The sequence below is a fragment of the Colobus angolensis genome, unplaced genomic scaffold, assembly GCF_000951035.1.
Source record: "Colobus angolensis palliatus isolate OR3802 unplaced genomic scaffold, Cang.pa_1.0 Scaffold351, whole genome shotgun sequence".
Taxonomy (NCBI): Eukaryota; Metazoa; Chordata; class Mammalia; order Primates; family Cercopithecidae; genus Colobus; species Colobus angolensis.
Window position 1 is genome coordinate 1,313,904 of NW_012116833.1, and position 22,391 is coordinate 1,336,294.

Sequence of the window (22,391 nt, forward strand, 5' to 3'; positions counted from 1 at the left end):
TTATATAAACTCCTAGAAAATACAAACCAAATAGTGACAGAAAGCAGATTTAGCAGGGTTAGGGCAGGAAGACGGTATCACAAAGGGACACAAGAAAACTTTAAGGAATGACAGATATGCTAATTATTCTTATGGTAATGATGGTTTCACAGTTATATACAAATGTAAAAATTTATAAAATTGTATACTTTAGTATGTACAGTTAATTGTATGTCAATTATACCTCCATAAAGCTATTTTAAAATGAATAAACACTACTCCCAGAGGTGTTTAGGTAGCTTGAGTAGCCAAAGTCCTAGGCTTGCCCGTATCTACTTTATCCAGTTATTCATATTGCTCTTCTGCCTAAGAAAATGAGTAGCACATTGAGATGATAGAAAATGCCATTATCAGGCACATTACCAAATACTATGCAATAAAACAAACAGAGTAGTTACCATTTAAAATTTCAATAGGAAAAAATGTAATTAGTGGAAGAACAAAAGTGATACTTTTCTTAGTTTTGTTTCAAGAAAATATAGTAAAAATGTACAGCTACTTACCTCTTTGGATAATCTTGTGAAAACATCTCCTCCCCTGAGAAAATCCAGTATTAAGTACAGTTTCCCTTCAGTCTGAAAGGCTAATTAAAAATTAGAATGTAGTAACAGGATAATCTCAAAGGCTTAAAAAGCTTAGTATGCTTTTAAATTAATATATGTTTAGAATTTCACAGTATTTACTCACATGGTCCATTCATGGATAACATCTCAAAATTAAACCCAGTGTTTAATCCAGTGTTGAAATAGCTATAAACCCCTTCCCAAAACATAATCACCCTTGAATGTGGCTTTACACAGAACTTCTACCATCAAAAATTTCCTAATTTATGAAGCATGTTCTACTGCAATTGCCTAAACTTAGCCTATCAAACCTACTGAAAATTTACGAATTCTACAAAGCTGAAGAAAAATGCCACTTCCTCTATTAAACTTTCCAGGATGTCTCCCTTTTCACATTTTTCCACAGCTTCCTTAACCTCTTCTTCATTGAAATTACTTGCTGCTACTTTTGAGATCTTATTATATTTATACCTCTTTAATAGTACTTATTCCATTTTGATTTGTACAATTAATTTCTTTACATCTCTGTGTTCTCTATAGGTTATAAATTTCTTGAGGTCAAAAAGTGTTTCATTTCTATAGTCCACTGAATTTAATACACTGTTTTTGCACACAATAAGCATTTATGGATTGACTTACTACAGATTTGGGAAGGTCTTTAGATGTTACTTTTTTTATTCTGTTAGTATAACAAGGAGTAAAAGAATAATGGGTGGAAATTTCTTATGGGTTTTTAATAGTGATAATTGGGTATATATTTTAATGCATTATTTGTCGAAATTACACTAAGAATAAAATCAACAACTGCTACTTTTTTAAATATAGAAAAATGGAAGTGACAAAGTACACTATATCTGAGATAGAGATAGATAGATAGATAGATAGATAGATAGATAGATAGATAGATAGATAGACAGATAGATAGATAAAGTTGATCTCATCCATATGTTAAATTAGCAATGGAGCCATGATTCAAATTGAGAAATGTCTAACTCCAAAGTTCATGTTCTTTCCATTACATCTACTGCTTCTTACTAGTAGTCCTTTTCCATTAAGTATAAAAAATAACTCAAGCAGACTAACATAACTACATGGTCCTCTAGAATATAACCAGGAAATAGATAAGTGTGGTCATTATGTAAATTATCACAACAGTTTATAGTCTAAGATTATGAAGTTACAGCCTAGTAGAGTACATAAATACTACCAGACGGGTAAGTGAAAAACACTATCTTGTTACTTTAAACAAGTTAACCAACTTGGAAAAATGAAGGACATACAACAAATAACTAAATACTGATATTTATTTCAGAAAAATACATTTTACATAGTTGAATATACTAAATAAGTCTAAAGTATTTATTTCCTGTTATAGTATTATGTGAAAGGAAATCATAATTCTCTAATTCCATATTAATAAATAAGGATTAAAATAAATAAAAGAATAAAAGAAAGATTACATACCATAGTGCAATTTGACAATAAATGGATGATTTACTTCCACCAGTATATCCCTCTCCATCTTTGTCCGAACTCTGTCTCGAACTAAAAATTACATAAAGGTACAATTTTTACTCTTTTATATCATTTCAATTAAGAGTCCATCAATAATTTACCAAACAACAAATATAAATATATAAAATGTAACTTCATAAATGCCTAAATTTTCAGTTTTCATATTCCTAGATAATAATGACCATATTCTCAGAAAGCAAAAATATTCATTACATCTAGAGACAGGTTAAGGTGGCATAAATAGGTATGTAGCGCATATGCATTTATTATGTGTTCATCTTTTTTGGTTGTTGTTGGTGGTGAGACAGGGTATTGCTCTCTTGCCCAGGCTGGACTGCAGTGGCAAAATCTCAGCTCACTGCAACCTCCACCTCCCAAGCTCAAGCAATCCTCCCATCTCAGCTTCCCAAGCAGCTGGAACTACAGGAGCGTGCCACTACACCTGGCCCATTTTTGTATTTTTTGTAGAGACAGGGTTTCACCAGGTTACTCAGGCTGGTCTTGAACTCCTGGGCTGGGCTCACGGGTTCAACCCGCCTCAGCCTCTCAAAGTGCTAGGATTATAGGTGTGAGCCACCATGCCTGGCCTATTGATCTCTTTAATTATTCAAATGAGTTTACTGATTGAAAGTGATCATAAGCAGTATTTTTATCACACCCTAAAAGATAGTGCGTGCAAATGGTTGTGCTTTCTCAAAATGTAATACTGACACAGACAGAAAGGGAAAAGTCAAGAATTTTGAATGAAAAGAGTATAGCCCAATTACGTTAATAAGCTTAAATTAAATGAAATATGTCACTTTTTCTAGCATCAAATTTTTACTGGGGTGCATTCTCACTAAGTTAAGGCATATGCCAATATCAAATCCAGTAATATTACCTACTGGCTAGAAAAACTGCCATAAATACCAATGTTAAAAATAGCTACATCTATTCACCTTATGCAAGTAATACACAGCATATTTCTTAAAATACGCTTTGCCAAATTCTATTTTAATAAACTTTCTAATTTTCTACCTTTTAAAGAGGCTTTTTTTAACACCTTCATTGCATAGAGTTGCCCAGCATCAGGACCGGTCTTCTTTCTAACAAGAAAAACCTAATAGAAAATTGAACAAAAAAAAAAAAAAAAAAGGAAAATTCACATTTCTAGTCATTCTTGCTCTACACAAACACACCAGCATACACTTGTATCCTTGCATTTTCTCTAATTTTATAAACATATGCCTTCCCATAGAGGGAAAGGAGAGATAGTGAGAGATTTGTTGAAGGATGCAAAATTACCCTGATCTGATCACCATACATTATATGGATCAAAACTTCACTATGTACCCCATGAATATGTACAACTATTTGTCAATTAAAAAAAAAATGAAAAAAGTTATACCTTCTCCTGTAAATTATGCTATAATTTACATTATTAATATTTTCTCACTTTCCTTAGATTTAATAAATCATAATGTATATAAATACTACTATAGAAAGGAAAATTTTTAAAATAGATGACCTGGTCCTGAACTTGGAGAATTTTATGATGTAAGAGATAAATAACACAATGAAAGACAAACTTGAGCTACATACCTCCTTTTAAGACCCAGGCCCAATTTTGTTACCTTAATAAAGAGCAAACAAATATTATGTCCCTATATACCTTAATTAAATATGTTTTATTGCTAAAAAATGCTAACAATCATCTGAGTCTTCCGTGAGCTATAATCTTATTGCTGGTGGAGGGTCTTGCCTCAATGTTGATGGCAGCTGAGTGATCAGGGTGGTGGATGCTGAAGGTTAGGGTGGCTGTGGCAATTTCCTAAAATAAGACAATGATGAAGTTTGTTGCACAGATTGACTTCCTTTCATGAAATAATTTTCTATAGAATTTGATGCTATTTGATAGCATTTTATACACAGTAGAATTTCTTTCAAAAGTGAATTCAATCCTCTCAAATCCTACCACTGCTTTATTAAAGAAGTCTATGTAATATTCTAAAGCCTCTGTTGTCATTTCAACAATGTTCATAGCATCTTCACCAGAAGTAGATTTCATCTCAAAAAACCCATTTTCTTTGTTCATCCACAAGGAGCAACTCCTCATCCATTCAAGTTCTATCATGAGACTGCAGCACTTCCATCACATCTTTAGTTTCACTTCTAATTTTAGTTGTCTTGCTATTATTTCTACCACATCTGCAGTGATTTCCTCCAATGATGTCTTGAACCCCTCCAAGTCATCCACGAGGGTTGGAATCAACTTCTTCCAAACTCCTGTTAATGTTGATATTTTGACTTCCTCCCATGAATCACAAATGTTCTTAATGACATCTAGAATAGCAAGTCCCATCCAGAGGTTTTCAATTTGTTCTGCCCAGACTCATCAGAGCAATCACCATCTACAGCAACTATAGCCTTACAAAATGTATTTCTTAAATAATAGGACTTGAAAGTTAAAATTATTCTTTGTTCCATGGGCTGCAGAATGGATATTGTAATAGCAAGCATGAAAACAACATTAATCTCCTTGTACATCTCTATCAGGGCTCTTGGGTAACTAGGAGTATTGCCAATGAGCAGTAATATTTTGAAAAATGTCTTTTTTTTTTTTTTCCAGAGCAGTAGGTCTCAACACTGGGCTTAAAATACTCAGCACACCATGCTATAAACAGATGTGCTGTCATTCAGGCTTTGTTGTTCTATTTACAGACAAAAGGCATAGTAGATTTAACATAATTTTTAAGGGCCCTAGAATTTTTGGAATGGCAAATGAGCACTGGCTTCAACTTAAAGGTTCCAGATCACTAGCCTCTATCAAGAGAGGCAGCCTGTCCTTCGAAGCTATGAAGCTGGGCACTGACTTTGCTCTAGCTATGAAAGACTAGATGGCATCTTCTTCCAATAGAAGGCTGCTGCTTCTACAATTAAAACCTGTTGTTTAGTGTAACCACCTTTATCAATTATCTTAGCTAGATCTTCTGGCTAACCTGCTACAGCTTTTACATCAGCATCTGTAGCATTACCCTGCACTTTTATGTTACAAAAATGGCTTCTTTCCTTAAATGTCATGAGCCAACCCCTGCTAGCTTCAAACTTTTCTTGTGCAGCTTCCTCACCTCTCTTAGCCTTCACAGAATTGAAGAGAGCTAGGGAATTGCTCTAGACTACGCTTTGGCTTGAGGGAGTGTTGTGGCTGGTTTGATCTTCTATTTAGACCACTAAAATTTTCTCCATATCAGTAATAAAACTGTTTCACTTTCTTATTATTCATATGTTCACTGGAGTAGCAATTTTAATTTCTTTCAAGAACATTCCCTTGCATTCACAACTTGGCTATCTGTTTGGCACAAGAATCTTAGCTTTTAGCCTATCTCAGATTTTGACATGCCTTCCCCACCAAGCTTAATAACTTGTAGCTTTTGATTTAAAGTGAGAAATGCAGAACACTTCCCTTCCCTTGAACACTCCAAGACCACTGTAGAGTTACTATTTAGATCAATTTCAATATTCTTGTAGGTCAAGGAATAGAGGGGCCCAAGGAGACAGAGAGAGATGGGGAAACAGCTAGTCAGTAAAGCAGTCAGAACACACACACGGGTTATCAACGAAGCTCACTGTCTTATGTGTGTGTGGTTCATGGCACCCTGAAACAATGATAACACTAACATCAAAGATCACAGATCATAAAGAACCATAACAGATGTGACAGTAAGGAAAATATTTAAAACACTGCAAGAATTACCAAGATATGAGACAGAGACAGAAAGTGAGCATATGCTGGAGGGACAATGGCACCCAAAGACTTACTCAACACAGGGTTACCACAAACCTTCTATACACACACACACACACACACACACACACACACATACATATCTGTGAAGCACAATGAAGTGAAGGATATCTGTGAAGTGCAATGGAAGTGAAGCATAATAAAAAGTATAGCTGCATTAAGAAGATGACAACATCAATGTGGCAAATAAACATCTGCCTAAATTCAATTATCTGCTGGACACCTCAGATTCTACCATTGACAAAAAGAGTATCAGTTGTTTTTCTATGAACAGGCTTATTTCATTCATTTTTGAGAAAACACCTACCAAATAAGCATATTTAGGTAACCACAGTTTATTGTCCTTTCAAGTAAAATTGGTGATCCATGAAAACAATGGTTGGTTCAGCTCACAACTCAAAAAATTTGCACAAGTCCTCTGCCTTGAGACAATCATTCTATTTTGTTATGTGGCTAAAGGGCTTAACATGTACTTCCTATTTCATCACAGATTATTCAAAAAAAGGGTATTCAAGGATTGAGATTTAATAAATGTAATAATTGTTAATGTCTCATCAAGGACATTCTTAAACTGTATATGTAAGAAAATGAAGAATACAATGACTACTGGTACCATTTGAAGTCACTGCCTTGATTGGCCAACATGCCAGCAGTTGTACAAATGGTATCTTAGGATGATTGTGAAGTAGCTTTGACTTGAGGACTCCCTGAAGAGGTCTTGGGATTGTCCAGGGGTATGCAGACCACAATTTCAGAACCACTCTTACAAAACATAGCCCTCAGTGGGATTGTAAAGAATGGAGTATGAAGAGTGAGAAGACGCAAGCAAGGAAGAAAGAAAGAGATAGACTAGTTTTCCTGAAGACACTGCTGCATAAAGGAGCCACTTTTCCCCCCTACTTCTTCTAACATTCACTAGTATCCCAATATGGCATTTAATAGGATGCATCATTCACAGTCTAGAGAAGTAACCTGTTTATCATCTGATCTGTTTTTTTTTTTTTTTTTTTTTTCAGGTCTTATGAGTGACTTTTCTGGCGTGAGAAAATATCATATCTCACTGCCCCCTTCCCAAAATCAACTACAAAAGTAGTTCTTTTTCCACCCCATTCTTATCTATTGCCTAACATTTCTCAACCTTCCCAAGGCTATGTTTACTGATCTTTACTATTATAATGTCCTTTTTTGTCATCTGAAATTCTCCCTCCTCCTTCCACCTCACTTTCTTCAGGTTCTGCACCATTCCAAAAGCTTAACAGTAGTAACAATCTAATTTGAAATAAGGTGATAATATACTTATCAGTGATCTATTTCTTTTTTCCTAAGATAAATCATCCTTGAAAAATTTCCTTAACCTGGTATAATAAAGTTGTGCTATATCACCTTATCTTCCCATATATGTACTCATTAGTTATTCAATCAACAAATTAACACTCATTAAGCACATATTCTGTATCAGACACTGTGCTGCACACTGGGGGATACAGAAATAAACTGTGAACTTGAGGACAGAGAAATTTGTCAGAAACATCATGTCCTTTAAAGAAACAAATACAAGTATGCTACAGGCTAAATTATGTCCCCTCAAAGTTAATATGTTAAAGTCCTAACTCCCAGTACCTCAGAACATGACTGTATTTGGGGATATGGTGCTTAAAGAAATAATTAAAGTAAAAAAGTTGTTGCATGGCTTCAAACTACTGTACCTAAAACCACGTCTATATTGATAAAAGAGGTTTCTTTTCAGTCACCCTAATCCAATCATGGGAAATTGTCCAGAAGAATAGGTGAGTTACTCCAATGTACTTTTCTCTCAATCACATGGACGTTTATATTTTCCTATAAGAATATTCAGTAATTGTAGTGAACTAGAAGATCACACATATTTAAATGCTGATTGAAGAGAAAGAACGAACTTCAGGAAATTTTAAGATGTAAGCAAATGTTTTTAAAAACTATCACTTGAGAGTTGATCACTTATTTAAGAGTACAAGTATTCAATATTTTCAAAAATTCATTTTTAAGTGTAAAGTCTTCACTATCACAAAAGCAAAATTTTTTTTATAATCCACAAATGTTAAAATGTATGTTTTGTATAAATATTATTTGGCACATGATATATAAGGACAACTAATCAGACAATTTCAAAGGTATTTTCATGTGTTCGTGTTTTAAAATAATTAATGGAAGTTGGTTAGTATACCTTTCAACTCATACATTAATGATCATTAATAGCATTATACTTGGTGTGCTTAGGACAGAATATTACATGCACCTTTCATGATAATAATGCATGCTTCCTTAAACTACAATTTTAAGTTGACTTTAGCAGGGTTCCCCCACTGTTAAATAGACAATAAAAACATTTAATGTTATAAGGCTTTATATGGGCTAAAATCCCATTTACTGCATTTTAACAACGGAACTTTTGAAGAAAAACTTAAGACTCTGCAGCTCAGAGTCTCTTGGAATTGCTCCTACACTTATCTGATTCACGGTCTTGGCCAAATTCCTGAATAGGTTCAGCATATAACAAGTCACACCTACACAATGCCTACGCAAATGATGTAACACTGACAAGCAAGTATGTTCACATCCTAGGGAGAAAAAAAGCCACCTCCTTAATATTTCTTTGGTTGATTAACTACATAAAGATCACTATTTTGTATTTTAATATTAGGAATTAAAAGGTTTCAATGATACTCTTCTTAAAACTAAATCCCAGCACAGACAAAGCTGAGATCTCCCTGAATTTAAGGACTACATGACAACTTTTCAGCATGTTGCTATATTTAACATGAAGATGTTACTGAATATATTTCATTATGTTATACAGTATTTTCTTTATGAAAACCCATGAGAGAAATTTCTCTGGTCTGTTTAATCTGTTTCCACCTTTAAAATACTGTCAATTATAATACACTCAAATATATTAGCTTCTTTATAATGGCTGCTGGAAAACTTAAGTCTTAATTTTTGACCTACTAGAAAAAGACTTACAGACCCTTATGTCATGCTTTTGTGAACAGAGTGTACTCCTGGCTTCATCTAATCTTTCCTGCTCTGCGTTTTCTGTTTCCATCATCTTCACTACTTATTTTTAATTTTATTTAGTATTCATCTATGAAAGCCTTAATTCCTTTCTGGAACAAAGCTGGAGATAAACAAAAGCATATATAAGTAAATACATACATCAAAAGACAAAGCAGGTAATTTTAATAGCTTGAAATGTTTTCCTGGTGATACTTTATTTAAGTGAAATATTTAAGCATTTATACATCTGGAATATAAAATAACTTCATCTCTGTTCTTCTAAAATTAACACCATAAAAATAGCTATAAAGTGTAAAATAGTTAAAAGAATATTGCACTTTTAGAAACTTTAAAATAAAATTGTATATAATATACATGCCAACTCTACAGATCAGTTCTATAAACACTCCCCACCGACATCATGATCACCACCACCACCAATCTATTAACCGTTCCTTCTAGTTTTTCTCTCCTCAGAACACTGTTCAAGTGCCATCTCCTTGTCTTATATATCTCCTGTACCAATTCACTGCCAAACCATAATTCATCTCAGTTTGTCCTTTTTGTGCCCTGAAAATGTTTCTTTATATTTCACTTTATATTCTATAATGCATAAATATTAGGTTTCTTTAAGACGACATCTATTTTATACTCATTAATACTGCTTATACAACTGTTGTGAACACACCGAGCATTCAATAAATGTCTTTCCTTGGGAGGCTAAAGTGGGAAGATCACTTAAGGCTAGGAGTTCGAGACCAGCCTGAGCAACACAGCAAAACCTTGTGTCCAGATTTTTTTTTTAATTAGCTGGGTGTGGTGGTGCATGCCTGTAGGATCAGCTCCTTGGGAAGCTGGGGATGGAGGATCACTTGAGCCCAGGAGTTCAAGGCTACCATGAACTACAATCATGCCACTGCACTACAGCCTGGGTGACAGAGCAAGACCCCATCTCTAAAACCCAATAAAACAATAAAATAAAAATGTATTTATTTTAAAATGTTCCAGAGCACTATAAATAATCTATGCTGAACTGCCTTATTCTCCCCCTTTAAAACTAAATCTCAGCCACTTGAAATTAATAGTTTCTCTTTATCTTTCTCCCTTTAAATTGTGGTTGGTACTGTTTTTCTAAAGGCTGTTACTATGTGTAAGCAATATTTTTCATGTATTAGATGTTAGGTATATAAAGGTCAGGAATCAGACCTATACACTTCTTTTCTAAAACCATGTTATTAAGTGATTAATAAAAAACTTTAGTAATGACTATAATAGTTAATCTTACTCAATTTTGCTTTCTGCCTTGAAATGTAAGCTCTCTGAAGACTTAAATTTGACACAAACCACGTATCACCCAGTAACTACCCTCGTTCTACTTTACACACCCTTGTTCTACTTTATTTTAACAGATGATAGACAAATTCATACATGAATTAAGATATAAATTCTGATTTCTGTGACACAGCTAAGAAATGTAGATTAAATCACCAGGAGAGAACAAGCTGTATTCATGCCAGCATGTGAGCAAGGAGATAGGAATACCATTTTTTACAAAAATCAAGCTACTTTGATTTAGGCAGCTAATAAAGAGTATGCTATATTTTTCCCTAGAGAAATCAGTAAGCCTAGGGAATTGGAAAACCTTGATTGTTATAGAGAAGTACAAAGAAATGGTAATAAAAGTACAACAGAAACAAAAGGAATAAAATTAAAGAATTACCTTTGTGTGCATCCTTTCAGAAGTTTAGAAACAAATCATTAATCAGATTTCTACATGTGTGTTCACCTTTTTTTTGCTAAATGTTTAGAAGAGAAAAAAATGGGGGGAAAAAAGTATTCATTACCTTTCCAAATGACCCCTGACCAAGAACTTTGAGCAACTCAAACTGTGCAGGATCTGCTTTCTCATAGCCTTCCTTAACATGATGAGTAATGGGGATTTCTTTAACAACTCCTTCATCCTGTAAAAAGAAATCCAAACAATATTTGAATCCATTTTCAACATCTTCTGATTAGTTCCATTTAAAATCAGAAGTCATAATAGAAATAATATACCCAACTCCCTCAACGTAGCAGAGAGTTTTATGGGCTACCAGTATCCTTATTTCCTTGTTTTCTAACACATACAGCACATACAGATGCACCACCACCACCTTCCCTACTACATAATTTCATGTAAATAAAATGTAAAAAGAAATCTATGCTTCAGCTTTCCCTTCCAGCTTGGTAGCAATATAATAAAATTGTTAACAACAGTCTCAAGACCCTTCACTGGACTGTGACTAATGAGGTAGAGGCAGGAAAAGTCAAGAAAAAACCTTGTAAATAGTGGGGCATGACCAAAAAACGTGACCTCAAGAGGTCTTTTAAATAGTATTTCACTATACTATTTTAAATGTTTAAGTGATCAACTAACCACATCAATGAAAAAGAAACTGACATAGACCAACAAAATCTGCAGAGCCCAAACAAATGTTTCCAGGCTATGGCCTGTTTACTGAAATTTTATATATAAATTATATGCCAGATTTTGTACCACCTGGGTGAAGCAGAAAGGATGCCACCCAGTGAGTGGTTCTTCCCCTTGATGCAGGACTCTACTCAGCTGTGATGACTACATTCAAATAAGCTGTAATTAATTCCAGTCCCTAGAGAAGCACAATAGCTAGGACGACAGATGTATATCACAAAATAACAGAGTTGGAAGGGATATCTTATCCAACTCTCTGACTGTATAAAGAAGAAAACTAAGACTCACAGAATTTAAGTTTACATGACTACTTAATCACAATGTCTATAAATCTTGGTAGCATTCCATTAGAGCATACTAATTTTAGCCTGGATGCCAACAATGTTCTCAATAGATTCACTCTTCAATTAACTGATTAGTCAGTGGTGATTGTAGCCAAAGTGAACAAGAGCATGGTCCCAAATGAGCGAGACTTCATGGCAGCTAAAATAAGGTCCATGGAATATAGGTAGTCAGACATTCACTATCTCAAGAGGGGTACCTAGGCAAAGAAATTTTAATTGTAGGTGTCAGGAACCACTAGCAAATCAACAAGAAATGAAGAATAACTGATTCTGAAAGTATATCACGTGTTTCTTATACATCAAAATAGTATTTCACCAGACCCTTTTAAATAGTGATGGCAACTTACAAATGTTTTCTGAAAACAAAAATTAAATTAAAATCAATCTGCTATGGAAGTGAATTTCCCTGTTTGAAAGGGTCCCTGTTTTAAAAAGTCAACAACTTTTTTTAATGCAAATATATATGCTTTGTAGCTGACATCTGCAGACTATATTAAAGTATAATATATCTGTAGTGTCTATAAGCTAAGAAACCTTAGCTAAATCACAAACCCCTCTCTCCTTCAGTTTTCTCACATGACAAAGGGGTTTTGTTAGATGGGTCTCTAAGGTTCCCTCAATGTCTGTGACTCTATATTGAACACAATATAATATTTTTTATGTTCAAGAAGGTACTTCAGGTCCCTGCTTATGTTTAGATTATCACTATAAGCATGGATCATAATGGCATCAGTTTTTTTAGAAGTGTTCAGAGTTAGGAAACGAATTGTACTCTAGTTAGTTTCACCAAACCTAAGCAGGTTTTCCAAATGAAAATGTTTGTCCAATGCCCTTTTACCGTTTATTAATAATCCACACATGCCCATCCTCTAAAATGCAATGTCTTTCAATTTTCAGCAGCAGTACCCTAAAAAGTTCCCAATATGAAAATGCAACTAGATGAGAAAAATCACTTTTCCCAGGAGACAGTCAACATAAAATGTTACACTGTATCCTAACAACTAATTACTGTGTCTTTCTTTCCCACTGGACTGTGGGCTTCAGGTATTATACCACATTGATCTCTTTATTCCTAATGCTTAGCACAATACTTTTTTGATCTCATAAAAGCAGAAAGACAAAGAAATCTGCTCAATGTTATAAAAGAAACAGGAAAAAATACATACTTTTTAAAACGAAGATAGTGTTTACCACCAACAAATAGGGCAACTGTGAGATGATGGATGTTAATTTGCTTAACAATAATAATAATTTCACAATATATGTGAAAACATCCCATTGTACACCTTAAATATATACAATAGAAAAGAAAGATTTTAAAGGTAAAATTAGTAAGAAATCTCAAAATTATTCTTAAATACAGTCTACAAAACAAAATATATATATACCCAAAATTTCTTTTTTTAAATATATAAAGGAAACAAGGAAACAGGAGATTCTGGCTAATGAAATTGTGTCAGCTTTGAATATAACTAACTTTGTGATAATATATTTCTAAATAAAATAAGCAAATTTTCCCATACACTGTGAAGAATATAAACTTTTTCCATATTATCCACTGTCAGTATTTTTATTACACTGTGCTGAGTATGTGTTGTACTCAACACAAATAAAGGATACAATAACCCCTGAATATTAACTTAATGCTTGGCCATTTGCCTTTTTAAATAAAGACATATGTTCCTAGGACAACAAGTACTACATATTATATCCCTGAATTATGACTACTGTGCCTTTACACAGACAATTTGTAATGCCCTGGTTGCCCATAAGAATCACCTGTAGAGGAAATATTTATTTACTACACTTGTTTGGGTCCCACCCTCAGAGACTGTGGTTCAGAAGAACTATAGGAGGACATAAGCATGTGTATTTTTTAAGCCTCCCAAGTTGATTCAGACACATGGTCAGGATTGAAAAACAATATTTGGGTGCTTCTAAGATTCATAGTTATATAGATATATAATAGATATACACACAAATACATACACATATACACATGTGTATATACAGCGACTTACTACTTTTATCATTTCTATGCCACTAGCTCTTTTTTACTCTCAAAGTATGTGATACCCTCCTGTGTCACCATTTCCAATACTTACTCTGTCTTACTCCATCTGCTCCCTGCCCATTTCTTGTCTATTGCCTAAAATTTCTCAGCCGTCCCGAGGCTATGTTTATTGATTTTTTACTATTATAATGTCCTTTTTTGTCAACTGAAACCCTCTTTCTTCCCTCCACCTCCCTTTCTTCAGGTTCTGCACCATTCCAAAAGCTTGATAGTAGCAACAATCTAGCCTGAAATAGGTGGTAATATACTTATAAGTGATTTATTTCTTTTTTCCTAAGAATAAATCATCCTTGAAAAATTTCCCTATCCTGGTATGATAAAGTTGTGCTATATCACCTTATCTTCCCATATATACACTCTTATTATTCACCCAGCAAATCAACATTCATTAAGCACATATCCTATTATCAGACACTATGCTGCACACTGGGGATACAGAAATAAACTGTGAATTTGAGGATAGAGAAGTTTGTCAGAAACATCATATCCATCAAAGAAAAAAAAGCTACAAGTATGCTATGGGCTAAATTATGTCCCCTAAAAGTTAATATATTAAAGTCCTAACTCCCAATACCTCAGAACATGACTGTATTTAGGGATAGGACCCTTAAGGAAGTAATTAAGGTAAAATGAGGCCATATGGGTGGGTTCTAATCCAATATGACTGACATCCTTATAAGAGGAGGAAATTAGAATACCTACACCCACAGAGGAATGACCATGTAAAGGCACAGGGAGAAGACTCATCTATAAGCTAAGGAGAGACTATTCAGAAAAACCAACCCCGCCAACACCTTGATCTCAATCTTACAGAATGCAGCATCTTGGGAAAATAAATTTCTGCTGTTAAAGCCACCCATCTGTGGTTATTTGGTTAGGGTAGCCCTAGCAAACCTATACATGGTACATAATCTTAGTTGATCTTTGGAAACAATGTTGCTACTGCGAAATGAAGATTTAATAATCTCCAAATAAGGACCCCTAGTCTTTCTACATCAAATAACAAATCTGAATCTGAGGCCAGGAAGACTATGAATTAGGTTTTATTATTTTTTTGCAAGCATAAAGTAATCAGTAATATATATAGAAGAAGTATGAAGGCTCAACCACAACCAAAATAGTATGCTCTGACCTCTATAATCTGTGATCATCTTTTTAATCCAGAGGGCCAACAGTGCTGTAACACTGGGAAAACACACTGTTAAAGTACAAAATGAACTGTCAAATCTACTATTGCTCCATTCATTTGATAAATGATTTGTTTAGGAAGATGAAATCACCTGTCAATTGAAAAGAGAAAAAGCTGATGACAACCTAATAGCAATACACTATAGCTCAATTACAACAGTTTTCATATGACTGTGGAACTAACCTCCAGAAAACAAATCAAAACAAAAGAAGTATTTTTAAAGCCTGAACTTGTTCATTTTTATTTAATAATAAAACTTTCATCTATTCAAACATCTGCTTTATTTGTAGGTACACAGGCCAGTTTGATGAAAAGATCACCCTAAAAATCCAAGAATCATTTAGTTGTGGATTTGTTGAAACATATATGCAAAGACCCAGAAGAGCAGCTTGATATACCCTTCTCATTCACTGAATAATATCGGGTCACTGAAAACCATGTCAAATATTAGCAAATTTTGAAAGAAAGCTAAGGGTAATATCAATATAAATGCCAAAATGCCATGAGGGTGAACTAAGCACATCACAATTATATACACAATGGAAGGTATCTGCAGAAGACTTAGGTTTGTAAAAGTTTGCATTGATGACTGAAAACCAAAGAATGCTGGCAAACTAGTTCCTACTTGGTTTGGTTTATTCTACTTACGAGGGTCAGCTCCTTAGTTCCCTCATCTACAAATTGGCAATAATACCTACTCTATTTCAGATCTCAGTCATACGGATCAACTGAGAACTCTGAAAACCACAAAACATCCATAAAAATTGAAGTTACTGAACTTATTTGTACAGATGTTCCTGGACTTATGACAGTGTTGTCCCAATAAACCTACTGTAAGTTGAAAATGCACTTTCAACTTACAGTGAGTTTATCCAAACATAATCCTATTGTAAGTTGAGGAACATACTGAATATCACTTTTGCACCACTATAAAGTTGAAACTCATAAGTTGAACCATCCTGAGTCAGAGACCCTCTGTACCACTTATCTTTGCATACCTGATGGTGCAGCATAACTCCACTTTATAGTGGCTAACCAACATTTTTTAGTTGAACAATAATTATTCATCTGAGAGTTTTGCATATCTATAGGACAAGGGTTCCACTTTTTTAAGTAACTGAATAGAAATTAGAAGTAAACACCAACATTGCAGGAGAAAAAATACTGAAGCATAGTAAGGCTAAATGTGCATCAGAATAGAAAGACAAATAGAGGAAAAAAAAATCCACCATACAGGAAGCACGCATTCTCAGCTTGAAATAGTTGCTACCTGTGGTTCCACTGAGTCTAAGTAAAACACACTTGTAAAAAAGTATTTTTGAAATAATTCTTAAGAGATATGTCAAGAATAATTTTTAAAATAAGAAATTCATGGCTTAAAAATATCAGGATATCAAATTTGTTTTTCAAAATATATATTTTCAGATAACTATGACATTTATATCTCTGCGTAATAAAAATATAAATCACTTTAGAGACTAAACATGTTGCTGACCTTTCACTAATGTAATCAACAAAGAATCTAATTGCTAACTGAATCTTCTTTGAAATTTTTAAGATATTGATAGCATTAAAAATATGTATTTTATTTCAGGAAAAAGAGATACTGCGTAGAGTTTTAAAAATAAATACAAATGGATCATAAACTACCAAATATAAGACAGCTATGCTTATTTTGACAACAAATAAAAAATTAATTCATGTCAGCCAACTACTAAAGGACACAAATCATAACATACTTTCTCTAACCTTGACATTGAAAGAAGTAGGAGACTAGGTGGTGTAATGTGATATTAGATATAGTTTACCAGCGACCTGTTACCAAATGCTTACCATCACAGAGCAGTCTCTACAATCCTATACTATTTTAAAATGATAAAAAAAAAAAAAGCCAACCACAAAAAAAAAAACACAGCAATCACAAAGAAAAACAAAATCCTAGCTATATATTTTAAAATTTTAAGGGATAAATATATATGGTGTTTTAATCACTCATATAGTTTTATTGACACAAATTGAGTACTTTAACCATCACACACCCAAAGTACATGATTTCAAGTCCAGATAACTCAGGCCACAAACTAAATCAAATCCTTGGAAGTGATTCTAAGTCCTTTACTCTCCAAAATTTCACACTCTACCTTTTAGCCACTGAAGTTGATTGCATAAGGTAGATCATATATGTAACTAGCACTGTATATTTTTACTGCCTTTCCACTGAAAACTGAACTTCCTGACTTATCTTCTGTTAAAATTATAAAGGTAAATATTTGCCAATCACCCTGTGTATGTGTCCTTGAGTTCATGCACCACACACACTGTTCCCCTGTGGTGTGAGGCATGATGTCCTTGTGAATTTATTAATGCTAAAATATAACAAGCAGCATTCTCCACTGCCTTTAATAGTTCCTTATACTCCTTTATCTTTTATAAACTGGTAACATCAATATTACTATGCCTATTAGTCCATATGATCTGTAGACAAATCTCTAGATAATGTTTTGATAGTTTACATTTAATTATACTCAAAATTACAATATATTATTAATATTAAGTAAAATGCAAAAGCTACAAAGACAACATTGCATCTCTCATCTTGTCAATCAAAATTAAAAGTGTTGTTACATGGTTACTATCTGCAGAAATAGTTACATAGAACATTTCAAAGGATAGTTTTGGACAAACCCAATTTACTTCTTTCTGCTGGTTTCTACTGAGCTAATTCCAATTATGAACAAGTTTTGGTGGAGGGGTCATCAAAGTTGATTTCATCCACAACCAAACAGTAAAAGGATAATGTTCTCCTTATCTTCCACTTCTTCGGGTCTACACAACATATCTGACCGAAAAGGAAGCACATTGCCCTAAGTCTTGATTCCGCTACTAGCTAGTTTTATCACCTAGTATAAATCACAGACTCTCCAGGTTTCAGTAGACTATTCCATACAATGAAGTATTACATAATATCTCTGAGGTTCTTCCCAGCTTAAAAAATCTATAACTCTATGAAACGATCTATAAAAATAACAACCATGAAATAACAACACAAATGGAGATGCTGATTTAGTCAGACTCTCCCTAAAAGTTTTAAGAATACTCTCTGTAAAACTAGATCTTGTAAAATAAGACTCTAGTATATAGGCATTACATAGAATGGTCCAATGGCTAAGCACTCTTTAAAACTAGTTAGAAACTTCTGAAATAATTTACATGTAATCCTTTCTAAAAGCCAGGAAATGGATTTTAAATGATTTCAAGTTATGCTTATATAGTTCAATATTTCCAAGTCAGATATCCTTTCTACCCTGAGGTTGAAGATAATCTTCTCAAAGGATTCTATATTTAAGTATAATAATTCAGTTACTCATACACTGGCAAATGAAAATTTTATCCATTACACTTAAAAATTCAAAAGCATGTAAAGCATGTCTCAATAAAGCTGTTTATTTTTAAAAATGCATGCATAAGTATTTCTGTCAGGAAAACCTGTCCTATATTTTAAACTGCAGTTGAGTTATTAATAATTCCATTTGCCTATTACCAACTTACCTGAATATGTTTGTTTGATAGGAGCTTTTCTCCTTTCCCTTTATTCTTTTTCCTTATATGCTAAAAATGAGGCTTAATAAATTAACATAAATACTTACATGACAAGAATCTGCTTCTCCCTCTTCCATTGGCTCATCAACCATTTTAAGACCATTTACCTGAAAAACATTGTTCAAAAATTGAGGTTCAAGAGTATTAAAACAAGAGTGATAACTAAGAAAAATATAACCCTAGGCACTTCCTTCCACAATCTAACAAGATCCACACTTACTGAAAAACAAAAGGACAAAGGACACATAGAAGTACTTAGAAAAGGAACACTATTAACATGGTTCCCAGATTCTCCTCGAGAAACTTTGATTTTCAGAGCTTTATGCTTAATTTCATATTGTTTACAGCTCTGCAATAACAGATAACTATATACTAAGTATATAACCTATGTACTTTCATTAAATTGTCCCCAATCAAGTATTTATGAAAGGAAAAAAAAAAGCCACAGAAATCTACCATGAGGGTATATTCAAAGCAAATTATAATAAGAAGAGTTTTATATAATTGCACTATTGTGAATTCCTCTTTCATTCAGTTAATTAAACATCATCAGATACTATAAAGAAGAAAGAACAAACTATAGGAGAAAGATATAAGTAATCATGGAAACAAAATAATTCAACATGCAGAGCTCAGTAGGTAATATTACTCACTTTTTAACCACTAATTCAAGAAACAGTAAAGTAGAGGACTTAGATCAAGGTTCTACAAACTATAACCCATGAGCTAAATCTGACCTCCTGTGTGTTTCTGTAAAACTTTTACTAGAACACAGCCAGACCCATTTTTTCCATCTTATCTATGGCTGCTTTTGCACTACAACAGCAGAGTTGACAAGTTGTGACAGAGACCCTATGCCTGCAAAGCTTAAAATATTTCCTATCTGCACCCTTACAATCTGCCAAACACTGACCTGAGATGTTTGAAAATTAGGTAACAGGAAGACAACCTAGATACAAAGGATTTTTACCACTGCCTATTTGTAAGTCAACAGAAAAAAAAATTAAAAAGTAAATTAGAGTTTCTTGTGATAGTCAAAATGAAATAAGCTCATAAACTTATCTCTCCCCTGATTATAAACTAAAATCCTTATGTAGAATACAAAAAGAAACTACCTAAGAATTCCTAAAATGAAACAATAACAAATTAATTAGAGAAAATCAAAATTTGAAAACTAACTCTGATGAATTCCCTAGGTTTATTTTCCACCTTTATCTCCTGAATTTGACCCGAGGAGAGAATAAGTCACAAGATTACACAGTAGACATCAACAAAAATTCTAAGAAAAATCCCATTTTCTATACAAAGGACCAGGAAAAGACGTACTTTTGAGCCTGTAAACATAAGGAGAATCCAAGATTCTCCATGTACACACTTTCTCTTTTTTGATGCTGAGCCCAACTCTAAGGCAAGCCCTGATCAACAGAAAATCCATCTCTTTGGCCAGCGGAAGCAGGAAAAGAGGTCCCTATTATAAGAAAAATGTGAGGGTAATCCCTGTTAACTTTTTTTTTCACTCTCTTCTTTACTTCATCCAAAAGGCAGCTCCAATAGTGTAAAGTTATATTACAGCATAAAAGGCTAAGACTCTGAGAGAAACTCATATTTCTGGCCAGCAGAACACAATAAAGGGCCCACGGGAATTGAAGAATGTGAAAGAAATCAGAGAGGACAGAATGAAGACAGCAGATCCCTAATTCTGTGTATGAACCAACACAAGTCCTGGTTACAACAACAAACTGCATGTGTGCAGAAAAGCCTAAAGAAACATAATAAAGTCTTTGAGTACTGAACTACAATACCGATAATTGCTCGTCTCAGACTAACCACTAAATTAGCACATCCAATGACTGGCACATGCAGAGTGCTGACCCAAACTCTCTGAAAACTGAATTAACATTGGACCCATTATCCAGAGAGGACAAGACATAACTTTGGAGTCAACCTAACTAGGTAGATTGCCTGCTGAAACAAACAAATAAATCATCAACAAGTATCAACTCCAAGATGGCTCCAAAGTTGAACTATCTGACAAGAATCTTAAAGCAGCTATTATAACTATGCTTTTCTGGATAAAAATAAACACACCTGAATGAAATGATAAAAGGTTCTCAGCAGAGAAATAGAAACTATAAAAAAAAGTAATTCTAGAACTAAAAATCATAATATATGAAAAATTTTAAAAATACTGGATAGGTTCAATAAAAGAATGGAGGTGGCTGAGGAAATAAAGTTTAAGACAGATTAACAGAAGTCATCCAATATGAAGAAGACAGCAAAAATGATGAAAAATAAACAGCCTCAGAGACATATGAAACACTACCAGACATTCTAAAATCCATGTCATTAACATCCCATAAAATCACAGAGTAATACTGAAAAAATCACTTAACAAAATAAAGCCAATCTCATTCATATGAAATAATGAAAACAGGGAAATGTATAGAGACAGAAAGCAGACTAATGTTTCGTTAGGGGTGAGGTATGTGGAGACAGAGGTCATAGCTAAAGGGTACAATGTTCCTTTTTGATGTGATGAAGAACTTTTAAAATTCACTGTTGTGATAGTTGTATATATTTGTGAATATAATAAAAAGTATTGGACTGTATATTTTAAATGGGTGAATCATCTGTTATGTGAATTTTATCTCACTAAAGCTGTATTTTCAAGATAAATAATGGCTGAACATTTTCCAAATTTGAAAAAAAAAAAAAAATACAGTTTCAAGAAGTTCAGTAAATCCCAAACAGAATAAAAATAAAGAAATTCACTCCAAGACACGACTTAAGCAAACTACTTTAAACCAAAGGAAAAATTGGGAAAAAATATTGAAAGGAGTGAGAGAAAAAACTACACAAAGGGGAACACCAAACTGAAAGACTACAGATTTCTCGTAAGAAATCACGGAGACCAGAAAACAGAGAACATTAACCTGAAATCATTGGAAACATGTTAAGACACAAATCTGTACATACATTTTTACAGCACCTTTATCATTGTCATAAATCGGAAACAATCAAGATGGTCTTCAACTGATGAGTGGATAAATAGAATACTACTTTTTACTCATCAATAAAAAGAAGAGAACTGTTGATACTTGTAACAACATCGATGAATCTTAAAAGCATTTCTGCTAACTGAAAGAAGACAAATCCAAAAGGCTAAATATTGTATGACTTCATGTATAAGATACTTTGAATAAAGCAAAACTGTAGGGAAAGAATTAAGATAATTGGTTCAACTGGTTGGGGGTAAAGGAAGATATCACTCAGCAATTAAAAAGAGTAATATATTGATACATTCAACAACATGGATGAATCCCAAACACATTGTAAAGAAAAGGAGCAAGATTCAAAAGGCTACATTCTGTAGGATTCCATTTATATGTTATTCTGGAAAAGGTAAAACTAAAAGGAAAGGAGAAGAAATTAGTGGGTGCAAGGAGTTAGGGATAGGGGAGAGGCTGACTACAAAGAGGCATCACATGGGAAGAGTGTGTGTATGTGTGTGTGTGTGCTGGGGAGGGTGGGTTATCGAACTACTCTTTATCTGGATTGTGGTGATGGTTACACAACTCTATACATTTTTTAATCTCAGAACTCTACATGAAAAAGCAAATTTTACTAAATGAAAAATTGGAAACCAATTTATTAAAAAGTAAATTAGCATTATTTACTCAACTAGCATCTTTATTCTAAAAAAATCCCATTGAAAACCAGCAATGGTCAATAAAGTCAGTAATGGTGTCTATTTTGCTAACGGATCCATCAGTCATTATC

At 33.6% G+C, this 22,391-nt stretch overlaps 1 protein-coding gene across 2 annotated transcripts in view; it reads right to left on the reverse strand.

The window, feature by feature from the left end:
- The window catches only part of RPS6KA6 (ribosomal protein S6 kinase, 90kDa, polypeptide 6), a 137,390-nt gene that overhangs the window by 95,625 nt on the left and 19,374 nt on the right, over positions 1-22,391 (reverse strand). Inside the window, exons 1-6 of one of the 2 annotated variants that reach the window (XM_011952934.1) lie at positions 18,659-18,720; positions 14,955-15,102; positions 10,779-10,895; positions 3,135-3,216; positions 2,067-2,147; positions 543-622 (exon numbers count right to left, since the gene is read on the reverse strand). In XM_011952934.1, the coding sequence (XP_011808324.1) occupies positions 543-622; positions 2,067-2,147; positions 3,135-3,165 (192 nt within the window). In that variant the 5' untranslated portion in view covers positions 3,166-3,216; positions 10,779-10,895; positions 14,955-15,102; positions 18,659-18,720. Of the gene's footprint in view, positions 1-542; positions 623-2,066; positions 2,148-3,134; positions 3,217-10,778; positions 10,896-14,954; positions 15,103-18,658; positions 18,721-22,391 lie in introns of those variants that run through there. The other variant, XM_011952933.1, reaches the window with a different exon arrangement.